General features: G+C 40.4%; 1 protein-coding gene across 5 annotated transcripts in view; it reads left to right on the top strand.

Moving 5' to 3' along the window:
* gramd1bb (GRAM domain containing 1Bb) overlaps positions 1–15,488 on the top strand; it is a 64,554-nt gene that overhangs the window by 33,023 nt on the left and 16,043 nt on the right. For 3 of the 5 annotated variants that reach the window (XM_044031765.1, XM_044031766.1, XM_044031767.1), the window contains 3 exons: positions 9,307–9,517; positions 11,871–11,891; positions 13,308–13,331. In XM_044031765.1, coding sequence (XP_043887700.1) covers positions 9,307–9,517; positions 11,871–11,891; positions 13,308–13,331 — 256 coding nt within the window. Of the gene's footprint in view, positions 1–1,220; positions 1,451–9,306; positions 9,518–11,870; positions 11,892–13,307; positions 13,332–15,488 lie in introns of those variants that run through there. The other 2 variants (XM_044031768.1, XM_044031769.1) reach the window with 2 other exon arrangements.

Genomic DNA, 15,488 nt, shown 5'->3' with positions numbered 1-15,488 from the left:
CTTTATTTAGACGGAAACCTGATGAGTGTCTGTGATTCAGGCATCTAAATTTAGCCGATATTGATTCTATATTTTATACCCGAGCTGAGTCTCTGCGTCTATCACTTAAAAACAGGCCTATCAGAATTAACATCTACTTCTAATTATCTACTCATGTTATAATCGTAAGTGCCATTGATGGCATCATGGTTTGGATGATTTAGTTTAAACTTGGGCAAATAAAAGTCTACATTCTGTGTAGAGTCTTGTAATAGTGCTGAAAATGGAACTTAGGTTCAATTGAAGTTTAAGTCTCCGTTTGCATATGTGCGCCATCATGTATATTAAGTAATAGTTCATCACTTAATAGTTCATTCCTTTAGTACTTTACACTGCAGCACGAATGAAGAGGGATCAAAGTTTGCATTTCAAATAGTTAAAACAGTTTTTGAAGTTAAATAATAAATAGTAAAGATCCACAGTGGACAGTATTGTGCATGTATTTGTCTGTGTTGAGTCACAAAATATTGTTTGTGTGTTTTGTTCATGATATATATATATATATATCTATATACATATAGATATATAGATATAGATATATATATATATATATAGATATATACATGTATATATAGATATATACTGTATATATATATACATATGCATACATAAATACTCTCTTATTGTTTGATTTATCTGAAGCTTTGAATGTAAAGTGACCTGAATGTGGGTGATGTCAGCCCCTCCATTCATGAAGCCCATGAATAATTGAGGAAGCTGCAGGCTCAGTGCACCAGCACCAAGTAGAGGTGGAATGCAAAGTGAAAGCCATCTCTTTCCTCGCTCTCATTTGTTCTGTCTCTCAATCCCTCCCTCCCTCCCTCTCTCTCTCTCTCTCTGTTGACTTGCACACTCCTTCAGTCCCTCTCTCTCTCCTCTTGTCAGTCTGCAGCTTTGAGATTATGTGAACGAGGAGCAGAAATCGCGAGAGAAGAGCCCCACTCGGATACTAGCGGATGCAGCAATCAGGCAGATGATCTAGCGGCTTGGAGAATGGAGGGAAGAAAGGGGGGAATGGAAAAGTCCGGGATGCCAAGATAGAACCGGAGCTACAGCAGACTCAATTAGACACAAAGGGAAGAGAGTAAATAATAGAAAGAGAATCTCCAGCATCTGTGCTCCTGTGGTTTCTCTCTGTCTGTCAGGAAAATAAGTTTTTTGTTTTTTTGTTTTTTTTTTATCCCTCGTGCTGCTGCGTCCACTTCCTCCTCCTTTTTCCTCCCCACCTTCTGGCATGCTCCGGAACTCGTCTGTCCTCCTCCCCCTTTATCCTTCATCTTTCACTCTTCTCTCCTCTTCGCTCCGCTCCCTCTCCTTCCTCCCATGCCTCGTCCCCGACTCCCGCTGCTGAATGAAGCTGTTGGAAAAAGGTTGATCGCTGCGGAGCGGCTCTCTACATGGCTACGACCAGGTTAGTCTGGGAACAAGTGCCTGTCTACCTGCCTGCATTCAGGAAAACAATGCATGGAGCCTGAATAATGGTTCCTTCCCATGCTTGGAAAGATCAGTGTGTACTGTTTGCAAAGGGAGTCCAAATAAGAACAGGACGAGGAAGGGGCGACTGCACTTGCAGACCACCATGGGCTCTTCTTTGGCAGGTGGCGTTAAGGACGATGTAAGCTGGTTTTTAGGAGATCAGGGCTTGCCGAGGAAGATCAGTGGCCCTAAGCCTGCTAAAGAAAATCTCCCTGCATTCCTCTTCCATCTTCTTTCTCTGTCTCTCTCTCTCTCTCTCTCTGTGTCTGTCAACCTTTCTGCTTTGACAGTGAGACAGTGAGAGAGAAAGCCCAGTGCATTAAACAGTCTGTAGGATAAACAGCTCATGCTCACGAAGACATGGTCGTGTTTGAGTGTGTGACGGTGGCTAATGAGGGATGTCGCTGCCTGAAGCAGTACCTCTCTCTGTGTGTGTGTGTGTGTGTGTGTGTGTGTGTGTGTGTGTGTGTGTGTGTGTGTGTGTGTGTGTGTGTGTGTGTGTGTGTGTGTGTGTGTGTGTGTGTGTGTGTGTGTGTGTGTGTGTGTGTGTGTGTGTGGACGGTGACTGGATGAGTGGGACAAAGTTCAGTTGTGTAATAATTTGCAGTATTTGTGACGTTAAAAACACGGGGAACTGTGACGCAGCTCTGCAGTTACACCAGGGGGCCCGTAAAGGCCGTGTCCACCCTCGTGCCCATGTTTACGTCTGCCTCTATGAACTGTATGCGCACTCCTGCGTGCGCATGCGCAGTGGATGGCTGTTGCTCCTCATGGCCTCTTCAAACCGAGTGGAACTGCCGCTGCCAGATGGGTGTTTTCCAGGGTCAGCTAAACTGTGAAAACAAGAGGGGCTGTTGGAAAGGCCCGGAACTCTGTTGTATTGTGGAGCTGAGCGTTTGAACAGCTTGAGCCCGTTGGATTTAGAGCTTTAGAGCTTATTTAAAGAAAAGACTGTAACAGAGTGACACAAGCAGCGTGCTTGTTTATCTTTTTTTTGTTTCTTGTAGGCCATAATGTAAGACCTGTTAGTGCAGCACCTTGAAGTCAGTCGTCTGTCTGTCCTTTTTCTGCAGAGCTCTGTAATAGAGATGAGTTCTGTGCTCACGCCTCTGGTCCTACTCGCATGGTATGCAAATGTATGTATTTATTTATTTGAATTGGGACAATGCATATTCATCAACATGTCAGCATAGAGCAACAGCGTAAGTATGCCGGAGTTAGCACAATAGCTCACTTTCATCCGTTGTCCTAAGGCAGGTTAGTACAGTAGACATTCAACAGGACATGATACAAAATAATACATCAATCACAAGACATTACACATTACAAGTAAACTATAGACAAGTTACATGTAGGTTAATATTAAACCTTTGGGGCCCAAGAGAAAGAAGAAAAAAAAGTGAATAATCTAATTGTGAGTGCATGTCGGGTTAGTTTTCAACCATTGTTTCATTGCAATTTTAAACTTTGAATAGGTGTTACAGTTTCTGATTTGGGCTGGTAGCCTGTTCCATGTGTGCCTCTGATAGACCCCACCATTTGGCCAAATTTATTCCTGCGCCTTTGTACGTTGCAGTCCCCTCTGGTCAATGCTCTGGTGTTTACTCGACTGCTATTTTTTTTTACTTATAAAATCCATCAAGGGAGGGGGAGCAAGTTTATTTAAAACTCTAAAGATGAGGCAAGCATCCATGAATATCTGATAATTATCAAAATCCAAAATGTTATACTTACTTAAGATGTTCCAATAATGATACTGGAAAGGCTTTTTTTCAGAATTTTTAGTGTTCTTTTGATGAGAGACTTTAATGGCTTCAGAATATTCTCTGAGGTATGGGACCAAGTTTTATAACAGTAGTTTATGTGGCTGAATATCATGGCATGCATATAGACCTTTGCCGACTCTGTAGTGAGAAAAGGTCTAATATGTAAAATTGGACAGATTAAACTTAATTATATGCTCAATTTTCTTAACATGCTGCTTGAAATTCATGGAATCAAAGACTACACCAAGATATTTAAATTGTTCTACCACATCTAATCTCTCACCATTGACTAGCACAGATGGTTGTTCATCAGTAGTATTAAAGGAATACTTCCCCAACATCCATTTCGATTTGTATTACAAATACAATTGTGCTTCCCAACCTCAGTTTCCCTTGAGTTGAGAAATATCTTATACTAATACTACCCCTATTCTAGTAACACAAAACTAAACGCAAATCAGTGAAGTATTCCTTTAATAATCCAACACAATATATAGCTGTGATTCTGTAAATTTTCTCCATTTCCCATCACAATGTTGTTGTTGTTGTTGTTGTTTTTTTTACATTTGAGGTTCCTGCTCTATACCAGGAATGATTGGATTTCATATTTTATGCAGTGTCACAATTCATTTGGCTGTATTGATTATAGTGTGTATCCATCATAAGTCATATTTGTATGAAGAGGTTCACAAATCAGGCTCCAAATGTGTGACCTCCCAGCAGCCACTGGGGTTCACGAGGCTTCGTCTGTCACATCGCGTCTCCCCGCTGTATTTCCTGCACAGGCGGCGTCTCTAACAGAGTCACACACTCTGAATATTTAAACCACTCTCTCTGTTGCTATAGTGATATTGTGTCTAAGCTGGGCTTTGTAGTTGTGTGGGTGGTGCTCTAAGTGATATGGCTTTTTAATTGTTAAATTGTTTGACGGTTGACGGTGAACGCAGACCGCAGGCCTTGGATCGCTCTAACTCCATAGCTTCTACGCTAAGTGCTACAACTTTTTGATAAGTGAAATACACTTTCCTCCTCTTGAGTGAGTTCCATTGCTATACCTGGTAATTAGACATACATGATGTGAAGCGGAATAATTACTGCATTGTTTGTTACATGAAAGGCTCGATGATTGTGATTATTTTGACTGAAATTGGGATTGCGGTGTGATCTCCGATATTAAAAGGAACGGTCATTTTCACATAATTGTTGTCATTGTTTTGGAAAAACATATTTATAACGACTGTGTGTGCAGGTCAGGACAATAATCCTAAAATGTTATTTTCATATGCATTTTGGCTTGAATAAATATTGCAGTTAGCCATATTGCATTTTTATTGAAATTTCTATTCATTGTTCAGCACTAGATATCACCATGGCAACAAGTCCACAGTACAGTACTTATTGCAATATTTTGATTGTAATATATGGTCTAGGTCATGAAGTCCACCCATCCATGGTGAGTGAGTTTCACTCTGCTTGAGTCTCTGTATAACTTCAGCTTCTCTCTGTGGAGAGATTTATTCGTTTAATACCAAGATACAGTATGTTTTGCGTCATGTCATCACAATATCATACGCGTGTAGCAGCGTACAGTTTCTGTCTCTTATTCCACAGCTGAAACAGTCCCGGTGCTTTTTCTTTTAACATGCTTCCAGCTGGTGTAATATGACACACTTTCAGTGATTTGTATCAGGAGCACTTTGCAACGATCACAAATGTGTGATCTACATTCTTTCCTGTGCTTCTTTGTTGTCAGCTGCATGTTTCACTTCATTCCCCTTTGGTGTATCTGGAAAGATTACACTCTAGTCTCTGGATTTATTATTTATTATTTTTTTGGTAGTTCTTGTACCAGAGAAATCGTCTGACACAGTCACTGAACTGAGATACAGTGGCAGGGCTTGCGACGCGGCTCGCGATCAGCAGTGTTGTCGCTAAATACGTCAAACATCATCAGACTCCTCTGTTGTAATATTGAGATTTTAGACATTTCCTCGCTAAATGTTGGAGATTAAAATGATCTACATTGTTCTTCTGCATTGTTCTGTTTTAATCTTGTGTCAGCAACCCTAACCAAATTTTTATTTCCTATTACTTTAACTTAAACTTAAAAATGTGAGTTTCTGCCAAATTAAATGAATTAAATTGTGCTTTGAATTCTTAATTCGATAAAAGTAATTGTACAATTGTGCAAGCTATAACGAGGGAGAAGTCTGTTCAAACTGTAATAAAGTCAGACAGCGACAGAAACACTCAAAAGGAATCATTACTAGTCAACTCCAAATGTACTTCAATGCCTTATTTTCAGTTAGTTTAAAAATGTAGATACAACTACTGTTTACAAACTGGTTTTAGATATAAAGTATAAAGTTTTAAGTATATACCATCCAGAAGACCCCATGCATATGTGTGTGTGTGTGTGTGTGTGTGTGTGTGTGTGTCTGTGTGTGTAATGAAAGCTGATTGAGTATGGAATGTGACATGGAAACAATAACCACAGGCAGAGGAGGGTTTGTTTGTTTATATTTCTATGCTTGTACAATACATTGTTTGCATGAGTAAATGGAGCAGCGGTGGACGTAGTCATTCGCTGGTTGAGAACACACTGTGCAGTGGGTCTGGTAAATGTTTTAATAAACAGTGATTGATCACAATATTGAAACTGCTAACGGCTTCTATTGTTATGGCTAATTTGGGTGTGTGTGTATGTGTGTGTTTACTTGGTCGTGAAACAGTGGGAAAAGTGAAATTTTATGTCACGTTTAAACTGGAATGAATAAGATGAAAAGATAAAAAATATATTTTTTATTATTGAACTCTGCATTGACCGTGTTTTGCAAAAAAACACATGTACACGTCAGTTTTGTCTTATTGTGACACTTGTACACAACATTTACAATACTGACGTTGTTACATAGTTTGTCAGAGGAAAACAATAATAATAAAATGTAAATAAAAAGTACACACATACTAGTTAGACTTCCTATAGTCGGGAGAATGGTCATATGTTCACTTAACCCCACAACAATACCGAAGGATTTGAACTCATTCAGTGAGATTTATATAGAACTTTTCTCGTCTTCACCCTACAGTTTTACCCATTCACACCATCAGGAGCAACTTGGGGTTAAATGTCTTGCCCAGGGACACATTGGCATGTTTAACAAGCAGATCCAGGAATCGAACCCTCAACCTTCTAGTCAAAAGACAACCCCTTCTACCACCCATTCACCATTACCCCTATATCTCGTATTTGATACGCATTAGGTGTGATTTTTTTTTTTTTAAACCCTACTGATGTGAATTTAGTTTCCATTTAACTTTGATGCTTCACACACAAGCTTCACTGCATAGATTATTCAGTGAGAGTAACTCACACTTTCCCCAACTTACTTTGTTTCTGGATAGTGAGGGTTAGCGTGACTGAGTCCACGTCTGTTAAATAAAGTATTATATAGATTTGGCTTCCAATGTGTATGCCTTTGACATTCATTTCAGATGTTATCTTCTCAGCAAGTGGTTCCATTACTAAATTGGGTAAAATTACTGAAACAGAACACCCTTGTTTTTTTGCCCTGATTTCTTGAAATACAGCCATTAGTTCTGACATATGTTTTAGATGAGCTAAGATAGTTCTTTGTCCCGCAGTGGGGAAATCTACATTGTTACAGCAGCAAAGATAATAAATAATAAACATGCATTACCAAATAAAAGTACACAATATAAAGATATTAACACTAAGACTATATAAAATAGAATGTAGAATGTACATTATGGACAGTTTGCTTAATATACACAGTATGGGCTTCACCTTGACAGTATAACCATGGGAAATTATATATATAGTATATATAAGTGTATTGCACTAATGTAAATAGATCATCCTCACTGCAAATGTTGTTGCACAACCCATGCTTTGTCAGCATCAATGTACACAATGCTACTGAACAGGGAATGATGTTGAATAATTTGCTTGTGTTATCGGATATATATATATATATTGATTTCCCATGAAGCTAAGTTGCTGAGCAGAATTTTGATGTGACCACGATATCGGGAGATAGTTGATTAATTATTACATTTCTTTTTAATAACATCTTCTACCAAGATGTTATACTGAGTGGCAGTGACAGCGATCCTCTGTCAGGTTACACCGCTTGCGACTTCACCCGACGTAGTTTAGAGTGGAAAAGTACTGATTCTAAAAGTGCCATCGATGGAAATTGTGTCAACTCAATGTGTTGATGAGAAAATGACCCGATACCAAAAAGCACGGCATGGACACGTTGTGATTGACGGCTTGTATTGTCCATGAGTGTGTGACTGCAGGTGTAGTTGGACATGCAGCACGCGAGGTTTCCAACTGGTGGGTTGTCATTTGTTTCTAACATCTTAGAGTTGTCTGTGTTCACTGGCCACTGATACATCATTCGATCATAAAATGCACTGCTAATCAGATCAGCGGAGACTTATCAGTCGTCTGTGTCGAGTACACAATGCGCTGTTGCAGTCAAGGTGGTCATTCCCTGGACGGGATACTCTGAGGAACACTGAGCAACCGGATCAGAGCCCGTCACTGCTGCTCTCTGTGATTCTGTGCTCCGAGCTCCGATGAATGTAACAGTAGATCAGTAATTCATGGCCACTAATGGCGGCCGTTGGCCGACAGTGACGTAACGGCGTTGCATAATGCCATGTCAAGTAACCAGGCTTGGCAGGCAAGCTGGCACACGGATCACTTACAAAGCCTTTTGTTTCTCTGTGCCTTTTCTGAGAAGTCTTCTAGCTGCATGTGCGTCTGTGTGTGTGTGTGTGTGTGTGTGTGAGAAAAGAATGCGTCTGGTGATGCATCTAACAGGATAACGGACGGTGCATTGACAGATCAGGGAAGACCAGTCCCTCCGTTTTTTGCTGTAGTCAACACGTCCCTTCATTTGAGGAAAACAGTCACATGTTATCGGTCTACTTTAATTGCCAGAATTATGCTTTCCACTGGCACTGTGTCTCTGATCATTTAATCCTTGTTATGTCTTCCAGACTGGCTCAATGGCTTTGCTGCAGGCATGGAAACAGTTTTAGTGTTTCATGGAAAGAGATTTTATAGGATCTCTAATGACACTGCTCAATAAATGTCAGGGTCGAAACAGCTGGAGTTGGTTGTTTTTCCAGACTCTATACATCTCTTACTAAAATTGACGATGGGCTCATAAACAAGCATATTGACACCCCTGTTTCTTTTAAAAGTGGACTATTTGTGGGGAAATTAGATCATAAAGTGTGTTATGATGTCTTTCTATGTGTGTTTCCTTTGCTGCTGCTACTGCTGCAAAATCATGTCCATGCTTTAAAAAAAGATGCTAGAAAGGACGGTGACTCTTTTTTTGCCACTCTGGGCCCTTGCTCACCTCAAGATTTGCGTGATTTCCTGTGAAAATGTGTTTTACTGAATGACTGTAGGAAGTTTAAACTGCCGGAATCAAGCGCAGCGAGTTCTGTGGCCCTATGTTTCAGGGCCACAACATGTTATGACATCACAACATACTGGGTTGTACACTCAGTAGATTTGTGTTGAAGAACCTATGTTGACCCTTCCCAGCTCTTACCCGAATTCCAGCCAGGAGAGATTCATTATTTATTTGGCTTATTACTTATTAACTTTACACATTTCTGTCCTCAGAAATGTGGTAAATGCTACCAAGTGCTCTAAAACTTTCATTTCCCTTCAACAGTTTATTCGACATAGTTAGTTTTTCTTCGTATAACGTTATTTTTCCTTAAAATATATAAGCAGAAACAAACCATTTATAAGCAAGCCATTATATCAGATGGAGGTGGAGAAAATAAATAAAATCATAGTAGGGTGTTGGTCAGGGAATATGCTGACAAGAGCAGCACCCGTCAACGACCTGTGACGGCGTTAGAGTACAGTGTTGTTGGCATCAGACAGATTCACACATATTGCTGCTGTAAAAGGAAGTCACATTTGTTTTGTTTTCTCAACCCACTGCACTCCCTCTTTCTCTTTCAGCACTGCCAGTAACTCAAACAAGAGCACGCCTGCCTGCTCACCAGTCCTGCGCAAACGTTCACGCTCTCCCACGCCACAGACCCAGGAGGGCGAGAACATGGTGGAGAAGGGTTCAGACCACTCCTCTGACAAGTCCCCTTCCACACCCGAGCAGGTCGTCCAGAGAACGTACTCCCTGCAGTCAGCTCGAAGCGGCGGAAAGAACTCGAAGGTGAGTGAGCGGCAGACGCGCCTTTTTGTTTCTGTGTGAGGATCCATTTTCGTTAGACATGGAGCCTCGCAGTCCCAAATGGGGGTAAGATTTATATGTGTATGTGTTCAGTAGAGCACTAAAGCCTGGGTCATACATTCTGCTTCCACGTGTCCGCGGACGTCTGCTGTGGTCCGTGTGGCGCGAAGGTTGTAATCTGCTCATGACTGTGAGCAGATTTTTATAGCACGTCAATTTCCACAAGGTTATGCAAGGAGGTCTACTGGTCCTCACAAATGTGCGACCCATCACACAAAGATAAATGTAAATGAAAATGTAAATAAAAATCAGTCGAGTCCTGTTTGGGCTGTGAATTTCTTCTTTTTGGGAGAACAATGTTTGTGACACAGTTGAAGAACGATATCTTTGAAATGACTCGGCACAAATGTGTTGTTAACAGCTTCATAGTTCACGGATATCGGTATCAGTGAGGCACGTACGCACGTGTGAAAGCGTGACCCAGGCCTTAGTGATGCACACAGATGCTCCAGAAAACATCTGTGTGTGAGCGGCATCACTGTGGGACAGTGTGGAAAATTAACTGACCAGAAACATAACAGCAGGTATTATTATACCTTGTTATATGCATTTTAAAGCATCAAAATGTGCCCAAAGATATGACACTTAGCTTCTTAAAAACCCCAAGTAGTTCAAATAAGGTGTGACATTTTTTAGCGACTGTTTATTGATCTTCAGCCCAGTGTATTGCCTCATATGTCACTAGAAGAATAATGTGTTTCTGGCCCTGTACTATGGAATCTCTTACACGCAGCCATCTATTAGCTGTGACTGCACAAACACGTCAGAGTTCTCTAGTGACGTGCGTGTGTTATGATTGGTTATTGATTTATTCACACTGACATGTATTCAACTAGTGACCTGCAGCTATCACTCATCCCCAACCCCAAGGAGAAAGATCACCCTTCTCTTCATTCCAGCCTTTTTATTTCCTCATCTCACTTACTGCCCACTCTCCGAACTAAAACAACAACCGAAGAATAATAATAATAATAATACAGGAAACAGAGGAGTGTTGAAATGTTGCCATCCATCCCCGTCTCCTGAGCTGCAGTCCATCTGTGGAAGCTTTAACCTTTCACAGGGCAGAGTTTGTCTGACTTGAGACTCTCCCACACGATAATGAGTCACACCGACAAAACGTGGATCCTCAGTGACTTACAGTTGAGATATGATAGAATCAAAGGTCAGACCGTGAGAAACGGACGTAGGAACCCTGAGCACAGTACGCTAACATCAGAACCGCACTGAGAACAGGCTTGTTGTGGAGGTCGTTTCTGCACTTTATTCAAAAATGAACATCCAAAGAAAAACCCTGTATTCTACATCACGTCCCTCATGAACTAGTGATCGTTGTAACCTGGTTTAGTTTCACTTTGCTTGTCAGATTGATAGAAATTGACATTCAGTAATGCATCGAGATGTTTTATTCTCATGATTCTGAGATTGTTTTTGGCATAATTCAGACATTAATTCAGCCTAAAAATGTGCTGATAGTTTTCTGCGCTTTGATTTTAGATGATAGCTTTGCAGGTTTACTCGCATACAGGTCGAAGTAAGTAAGTTGAGGGCGGCGTCTGTCTCCAGTCACACGATTGGACGCGGTTCGTGTCGCGATGCATCTGTCGCCTTTCTAACAATACCTCAGACATCGTCTGGTGCCCTTAGTAAAGTTACCTGCCAAGGGAACTGTTAGACAATTATGCAATTAACAGACTTGTATTAATAGTTTCCATATTAGTTTTTTTGATATAAACACATGTAAGCATGCAGTTACTGTTTTAAGACAGACATAAAAGAAAGTGTGAAGCCACACCTCTAACATCCAACATTCATTTTGGAAGCTCATGGTCATTGGCATTGGCAAAGGTGATCACATGTATAGACACAGTATTGATTGTTGCTTGTTGTGTTTTACTGGCTGTAAGATTCAAACAGTTATTAGAGTGTTTGTGTTCCATGTCTGCTCGGCGTATATTTAAGCTCCCATACTAAAAATAAACAATGACACTCTTCCATCTTTTACTCCTTTTTTCTTTCTTTCTTCATTTGTCTCTGCTGTGATAATATCACTTTTCTTTTTTTTGTTTTTGCTCTTTGACTTTCTCGTCTCCAGAACATCAGTGTGTACATCGCCTCTCTTTGCTACTGATGCTACATGCCATGTGATAATGTGTGCCATCTGAAAATGACTGTTCAGTTCCTCTGTTGGTACTTTCAGCTGTTTCTTCTTGCCATTGATTTTCTTTTTTTCGTCATCTGATTTTTCTTTGTTCTTCTCCTGACTGCATGCTAGTCTCACAAGCGACTTTCCAAAGTAAGCATTACTTTTTTCCGTTCTTCAAATATTTCTGTGCCCTGCTCTCCCCACCAGTCCCACCCCAACCCCCCACCCCCCCACCATTGCCCCCACTTCCTGTCTGGTGTGCGGCCCTGTCCATTGTCCAAACCTTGTTTGCAATGCTTCACCCTGAACCCACCTTCCTTTCTTGGCACATTGCAACTCTAACGTCTGCACCCACGAATCATAGCAGATGGACATTTGTTAAAACTGACAGTCCCACATCAAACCTTACTCATTTTCTTTCCTTTTCCTCTCCTGTTTTTTTTCCTCTGTGGCAATAGTCGTTGAACATATAGATAGACTGAAATCTGTGGGAAAAACTACTTTATCACAATTACACTAAGAGTAACACGTGTTATTAATGGGTTACCCTCACAGATATCACCTCCTGGGCTCTGTAGATTCATGTTTTAACAAATTACAGAAACGGAATTCTTCGCACCCTTTCCAAAGACTTTCTCTTTTAAAAAAAGGAAGCATGAGCAGATACAATACTACCAGAACCCAAATATCACATAAATGCTTCTCTAAGCACAGCCTGTACACATGTATTTGTTTATTTCTTCTTTTGTAGCAGCAGAATATTTGTTAAACAGTTGTGTGTTTGTAAGGTCTGGTGATGGCAGGTGGCAAAAGCATCAGGACAAATGTCTTGTTAACGGTAAATCAGTCACGGAAAAGTGATATCACACCACCCCTGTTGTAAAGCTCCATATCTGTCGAGCTGTGTGACAATCTCTTAAAAGTCCTGCATTTCTGCTTGCACCAGAGGGCCCAAAATGCATCCTATAGATGGACTACATCATGTTTTAGCTCTTCATTTATCCAGTTTATACACACATATATATTTATAGGGCCGCGGGACATACGTAGAGACAGACAGAAGGAGGACAGATGGTGAGAAACCCATGGAGACAGTAAATGGTACTTTGGTGTGCAGTCCCACAATGTGTTTCATGGCGTATACAGACACATGTCCCGATTGATTACATCATTGCTCATTTCTGTGCCACAGTCAACACCCCCCCACCCCTGCCTCCCCCCTCCCCCCTCCTTTCCTGAGCCTCTGTGGTCAGCAGTAGTCACATGATCTCAGATGGCGTGAGGTTGTCCCAGCAACGTGAGCTTGATCACCCAGTCCCTAATGCAATCCAAATAAAAGAGTGCATTCAGTGAAAACAGGGGCTCCACTCCTCTTTGCAAAAAAAAAAAAAGAGCCATACGATGCTGACTTAGACAAAGACACCAGCACAGCTACTACTCACGCTTGTGACAAACGAGCTAGATGGAAAGTCAAACTGAGTAAGGCATTAACATTTTCTATTTCTTTATGTCCATATTGCTCACTGGTTTGGTTAATGCATTCTTTTCTCTTTAATTTTCTTTCAGTATGACAGACTAAACCTGATTAAAGTAAGCATTTCTTCCTGTTTTTTTATTTGACCCATTCACAATCCCCCGCTGACCCTCATTAAACCCCTCGGCCCACCGCGACTGTAGGATCCCCTCAGATAGTTTCAGTCGTGTCCTCAGCGCTGCTTTAGTCCTCTGAATCATTTTCATTGTATTTATTATATTTATTTAAAAGGGGCGACAGTGTACAGTTCATACATAAATCTCACCATTTGAATCACTGTACCAGATTAGGGCTTAGCGCTAATTCACATTTGCAAAGTACTTACAAAACACTTATCCTAAAGCTACTAACTATTTCTTTTTATTATTATCTTATAGCAGCTATGCACTTGTATGAGCATACTTATGGGGAGTGGAGTCAGTCTTTACCAACAAACAGCCCTACATTTTACAGGTGCATGCTCTCGCGCTCTCTCTCACAAACAATGACAACAAACAGGCTCTCTCTGTGTGTGTGTGTGCTCTGTGTGTGTGTGTGTGTGTGTGTGTGTGTGTGTGTGTGTGTGTGTGTGTGTGTGTGTATGTAAACCACACGTTTCTCACAAACTCATATGCACTCAGTTAAACATAATGTATAATACAAATATACACGTACACAGTCATACACAGAGACACACACTGTATCCAAACATTGGCCTCAAAGTAATTCCTCTCTCATGTCTCTGTCACCTTCAAATCAGATTAGCCCGCATTAGCCCAGGCCTCGTCACAGCCAGGCTTCTCCACCCCCTTACACCAACACTCTCAATGAAATCACCAATGCCCCGGCTGAGGGGAAAAAACTCTCAAATGAATGAGTTATCGGCATATTAAAACTAGTTTGGAGCACTTTGTCCGTCCTCAGTTCTTTCTGTTCTCAGGTCAGCTACGTTGTCAGTGGTAATGTAATCAGACTCTGTAATCACTTCTTATCCCACTATTATTCCCTCTGTTCTCTCCACCTCCCCCCGTCTCTCACCCTCTGAATGATCACCTGCATGTTTTCCCTCTGGGACGTTTGCTCTTAGTCTCTTAGAGGTGAAAGTGTTTTTTGAGTTTTTTTTTATATATATATGTATATGTATATATATATATATACATATACATATATATATACATATATATAAATATGTGGCTGGTAATTGTTGTTATGTCATAGTCATAACTAAGTTATATATCTCTGCTGCCCTCTGCTGTTTTCAAACAGAAGCGCCATTGGCTGTTTGTACAGAGCACAACAAACTGTCAGGGATGGAAAGTCACTTCTGGACTATTCTATTGTTATCAATTGTTATATTATTGAACTACTGATAGTCAATCGATATTAACTATTGATATATACTGTATATTAGTTGGCATTAAATATGGTTTATTTATCTAAATTGCGAAAAGAAAAAAGATTTTACTTTGTCAAGAATTATTTCAACTGCACGATATTATCGGCAGGTATTGGTTTAAAATGTATTATTAGATATCGGCAAACACGATTGCGACTACAAAATTAGGCTAAAGCATTATTTTTATTAACATTTATTTATTTTGCTCAGTGAAAAAATGTATCTATATCTGCTGTGACATGAGTATGAAAAATATGATATTAATTTCACTACAAAAGAGAATAAATTACCTTTGCAGTTAGGCGCAACTATATCGGTTATCGGCCGAAGCACTCCTGATATATCAGCATATCGGATATCGGCAAAAAGTCAGATATCGTGCATCCCTAATTGTAACCCTACATTTCTTGGAAATTCGTGAAATATGCTCATATCACAGCATTTTTGAACAAAAATCAGATATATCATAGGTCACCGATTGATTTCTTAGTTGAAAGATTGACATGTTGTAGTGGATGTATCATAAAAACCAAGCTATGAGCTTGTTTTTCAATTTATCTACTGCAGTGGTACTTCAGTTCTGCAACTACAGGGAGCAGATTTTTTTGTTTTAGAATATCCCAGTAGATTAGTGATCACAAATGTGTAATGTGAAGGACTTGAGTCCCAGAGTGAGTGAACTGAAAGAGACTTTGCACCTGTGTTTCCCCTCAGACACCCGTATTTAAATAGTGTCGTTAACTGCCTGTGGTTTCTGGGCAGAAAGGATTGTGAGGTCCAGATTGACAGTCACACCTCTCGGTACTTGTTATATCCAAGTTGTTTATGTCTCACACTG

Source organism: Solea senegalensis, linkage group LG8 (genome assembly GCF_019176455.1).
Source record: "Solea senegalensis isolate Sse05_10M linkage group LG8, IFAPA_SoseM_1, whole genome shotgun sequence".
Lineage (NCBI taxonomy): Eukaryota > Metazoa > Chordata > Actinopteri > Pleuronectiformes > Soleidae > Solea > Solea senegalensis.
Note: the sequence above shows the minus strand (reverse complement) of the source record. Positions and strands in the feature narration are given on the sequence as shown.